At 27.9% G+C, this 4,974-nt stretch overlaps 1 protein-coding gene across 1 annotated transcript; it reads left to right on the forward strand.

Annotated features, from left to right (window-relative positions):
- Nucleotides 1-403: 403 nt before the first annotated feature.
- Nucleotides 404-4,451, forward strand: HELRODRAFT_186166 (hypothetical protein). Its single transcript, XM_009031581.1, has 9 exons — nt 404-727; nt 1,144-1,264; nt 1,413-1,505; nt 2,145-2,207; nt 2,366-2,456; nt 2,613-2,696; nt 2,972-3,117; nt 3,373-3,495; nt 3,713-4,451. Exons 1-9 carry the CDS (start codon nt 597-599, stop codon nt 3,722-3,724), a joined length of 864 nt encoding a protein of 287 aa, XP_009029829.1. The 5' UTR covers nt 404-596; the 3' UTR covers nt 3,725-4,451.
- The last annotated feature ends 523 nt before the right edge of the window (nt 4,452-4,974 follow it).

Here is a 4,974-nt window from a genome sequence, read left to right on the forward strand (position 1 = left end):
ACACCCTATTGGAACAATCATATTGTCGCTGTGAACTAGCCCGGTTGATGATGATGATGAAAAAAACCATGAATTATTATAAATTTAAAAATACGTTAACCAGATTGTACATTGAAATGCTAAATTTATTTACATAAAACCTTAATATTGACAATTAAAATTTTATAAACCAAAACTAAAGATTTTAGATTGTAGACCTCATTGACTTTTAGACTTTGTTTCATGTCACACAAGTACGCCTATGAAACAGTGTTTTATGTTAGAAAACCTTGTTTTATTGTCATTTCAAAAAAATTAATTTTAAATGAAATTAATAGTTCGTTTCTCGATTTTATTTCAATTGTAACACCAAGGAAAGTATGTTAAACATATGCTTTACAAAAGCATTTAGTTTTTCCATAATTTTTATTTTCTCTTTTCTTTAAATTTGCACGTGTGCCCTTTTTATCCCGTTTGCCGGTTTAAGCTTTCTTGCTTTGCTTACTTTTACGGCCACGTTATTTTTGTTCACTTTACTTCGTTAATCTTTTAGTAAAATTCAAAGAAATTGTTAACGATTTGATAGTTGTATTGAATATATTATAAAAAAAAGCAAAATGAATGCGATCAGAGACGGATGGTTTAGCGAAATCAACCCAATGTGGCCTGGTCAATGCATGTCACTCAAGGTTCAAAATGTTCTGCACGAGGAAAAATCAAAATTTCAGGACATACTAATTTTTGATTCGTTAGTACGGAAATCAATTTTGTTATAAATATCAACTTTTCAATAATTCACCGTTTTTGTGCAATTTAATAATTCAATTTCGTTTTTCTCCAATCAATCAATGTGATTAATTATTAATTGATAAATAATTAATATCAATTGTTGTCTTGATTATTTAATTAAAAATTAAATTAACTCAATTATTAATTAAGTTTATTTAATTTACTAACTTTAGCTCTATTATAAAAGATTAAAATCAAAAGGATTAACCTAACAATTAACATTGTCAACAATAACCTTGTACACTACTAAAACTACATTGAAGACCACAACACACAATCATACACAGCAAGATTTTTTTTTTCATAAATTTGATTTATTAAATTAAGAATAATTTTTTTGCAATATTTCATATTTAATTAAATTAAATTATAAAGCCAAAGTCACGGCAGAGTGTTAGTTTTGGATGGTGTGATACAGCTGACAGAAAAAGATGAATTTACTTACCAGGAAATGATGGCATTCTTGCCGGTTAACAGTCATCCGGACCCCAAAAATGTGATCCCATTAACTGTTTTTATTGAATTTTAAAATTATTAACTCCCAATATTAAATTATTCTTCATCTAGAGTCTTCCTAACCATGGCATCCTAAATTTATTTGATTTATAATTTTTAAAGAAATAAATGAACATTGTAAAAACTAGGTGTTGGTGATAGGTGGAGGAGATGGGGGCATAGTTAGAGAGTTGGTGAAACACCCCAAAGTTGAATCCATTGTCTTGTGCGAGATTGATGACGTAAGTCTTTATTTTAATTTAATCTGGATCGCAAATGCTCACATGCACACATGTATTACATCAAAATGAATATACAGTGCCTATAGAGTTGATTACAGTTGAACTTTTTGTTGATTTTGAAGCACACAACCAACCAGTCTTTTGACCTATTATTTTTTTCATAATAGTGAATAGTGATTTAGAGCTGAGTTAAAATAATGCTAAAATTGTTTATTTTAATTATTGTTAGTCGTTTTCTCAAATTTTTATTTATTTATTCATGAATGCTAATGCATTGTTTTTATGTTTAATAAAAAAGAGCTCACAAAAATTTTTTTACAGTTTTGTCTAATTTTGATGTTTTGTTTTGATGTTGGTCTTGCACTCCTAAGTCATTCTTTTTAAAAGCCACAACTCGTTCAAATATTCACTTTTCATTCGTCTTGTTTAGTGTTTCTGTTTTAAAACTTCCTTTTCATATCTTGAAACATAATTTACACCAGATTATCAATACATTTGCCATATGTAGCACACATTGAATATGAATATGTAAAGTATCAGAACTTTTTTTATTTATTCTTGTATGGCATGGCAATGAGGATTGTTTAAATTTTGTTTAAATAATAGTTTAATGATTTAGTTTTTATACTATTTTCAAAGAGGGTGTTAGACTTGTGTCGACAGTACCTCCCATCACTCTCTTCAGCTCTCGATCATTCAAAGGTTTAATTTTTTTCAATTGTTCCATTGTTTAAACAAATATATTATAATGTAATTTATAGTAATTCAAACCGCTCAAAATATTTTAATCAACCTCAAAAAATTAAATAGTTGGTAGAAAGACTTTTGTAGAATTGTAACATATTTTATGATCTTAAAAGGTCAAAGTTCATGTCGGGGATGGTTTTGAGTTCATGAAAGGCCACAAGGATGCTTTTGATGTCATCATCACTGATTCATCTGACCCTGTTGGTATGTTGTCATTCATTTATTTTGTTTTCATCATCATCTGCTATTTAGTTTGTTTTTTTGTTATTTTGAATTAATGAATATTAAGAATAATAGAATAACATTCCTGGTAAAATATTTATGTTGGAACAATGACGACGACAATGATGATGATGGTAGGTCCAGCTGAATCACTGTTCAAGAAGGAATATTATGAACTGATTAGATCTGCACTGAAGAAAGATGGAGTGTTATGTTCACAAGGTGTGTTCTCATTCAACTGTTCATTTATTATTTTATTTGCTTGTTTGTTCCTTGTTTCATTAATTCATTCAGTAAGTCATTAAATTATTGATTAGATTAAATTATTAATTTTCAATCAATCCAATAATATTAACAATGATCGCTATTTAAATTTCTTATCAATTATTAATTGTAACTGCTGCCGTCTACATTGTCATCATCATAATCACACTTTTCATTGAAACAATCACCATCATTGCACCGTCACAACAAACAAACAACAAAATATACAACAGGCGAATGTATATGGTTGCATCTGGATCTCATAAAGAACATGATAGATTTTTGCAAGGAGTTGTTCCCTTCAGTTTCATATGCCTGCACCCCAGTCCCTACGTACCCCAGCGGCCAGATTGGCTGCCTCCTCTGCAGTCTCAGTCAGGTTAGTTTCTTTATTTTATTTTTATTGTTTTTGTTATTCTGTTTAATAAATTAGTCGTTTTTTATTGAAATACATATTTTGTTTAGTTATAAAAATTATACTGTTATAAAAAATTATGAAAAAAAAAATTCTATTAGCAACCAACCAACCAACTAATTATTCAACTAACCATCCATCTAACCAACCAATCACTCAACCAACCAATCAACCAACTATCCAACTAATCATTCAATCATCTACTCACTGAGTTTATAGAAGACCGACTTCAAAGAGCCAGTAATAAAATTCACAGAAGAAGAAATGGAGCTGATGAAGTTGAAATGTTACACCCCGGCCTTTCATACTGCCTGCTTTTCACTGCCCAACTTTGCCAAAAAGGTCTTAATTTGATTGTTATAATTGTTTTATTTGTTTCTATTATATTTTTCCTATGGTCATTGTGATTTCATTTTGTATTAATAATGTTAGTTTAGTATATTTTATAAAGGGATTAGCTTAAATAAAAGTTTGTAACCTTGAGTTTTATTTAATTAATTAATTAATTATAATTAATTAATTGAGTAACCACTATTATTTTTACCTTTTTTGATTCTAGGTACAATCGTAATTAGAGTCTGTATCATGTAGTAAAAGCTGGTGTACTGATTGGTTTGCTTGTTCTTTTAGCAGATTAAAAAAAATTCATTCTTACTCACAAATTCCATCGATTTATTTATTCATCAGCTGGCTTATTTGTTAACGATATTTTACAATATGAAAATGAGTTTAAGATTTATTTATAAACAAGGTCTTATCCAATCATTTTATGTCAATAATCTTTTATTTGATTTTTATTATTTACATTGATGATTTTATTATTTACATTGTCATTGAATTTTCTGTTTATTTACTTAATTGCACTGAATTTTTATTTGATTACTAAAAGAATTTTAACTCTATTCACTCGATTTTTACAATATCTCTGAAACTGCTATCATTATTATAAACACGGAAAAATTTTGTAAACTGGTAACATTGCATGTGCATGCTATTTGCTATGTTATACATGTATTCTATAATTTTTAATGTGTTACTGATTGCATTCAAATGATTGCCACAATTTTTTTCAACATTATTTTGACTTTTAACTCAATTTCTATGTATAATAAATAGTTTGCTGCTGTTCAATCTCATATTTTTCATCTCTTGACAATGGTGAAGTTTTAAGTTTAATTTCAATATGCAATGAAAAATTATTATTAACTGTTAAATTAAATAAATTAGTACTACTAAATGATAATTAACGTAAGTTTTTTAGGTATTTAATTTATTAACCACAATTGGTTAGTTATATAAATATACTCACGTTTGAAGTGTTTAAGCAAGTTCATTCAGATTATTTGTTAATGGTTTGCTCAAGACCTCATATACTGGTGAGAGCGTTTGCCAACTAAATGTGCGTTCTATAAGTTGAATGAATCAGCACGGATATATCAGTAACAGGAAGCATGTCTTGGTTCTGCTTAGGGCATGCAGGTATGATTAAAATTATGGATGGCGGATATAAGAATATATATATATAATATATATATACAATATACGTACATATGTACATGTATGTGTGTTGCCTGTACGCTGTGACAGATTTTTATTACTTTGTTGATTGAAGTTGCACACGGTGTTCATGCATGTGCAGAAAGAATAATTTCAAAATAAATTGTTATTGAATATATACAATTAAATTAATACGAGATATTTGTGTGTATAAATTGACATTAATAAAATATAAATGAAATTTCGTAAAAATTTAAAAAATTTATTTAAAAAATGATTGTCCCAATATATTTGTATGTTTAAATATTTCTTGCTCCATCAGCT

The sequence above is a fragment of the Helobdella robusta genome (genome assembly GCF_000326865.2).
Source record: "Helobdella robusta unplaced genomic scaffold HELROscaffold_76, whole genome shotgun sequence".
In the NCBI taxonomy this organism is placed as follows: Eukaryota; Metazoa; Annelida; class Clitellata; order Rhynchobdellida; family Glossiphoniidae; genus Helobdella; species Helobdella robusta.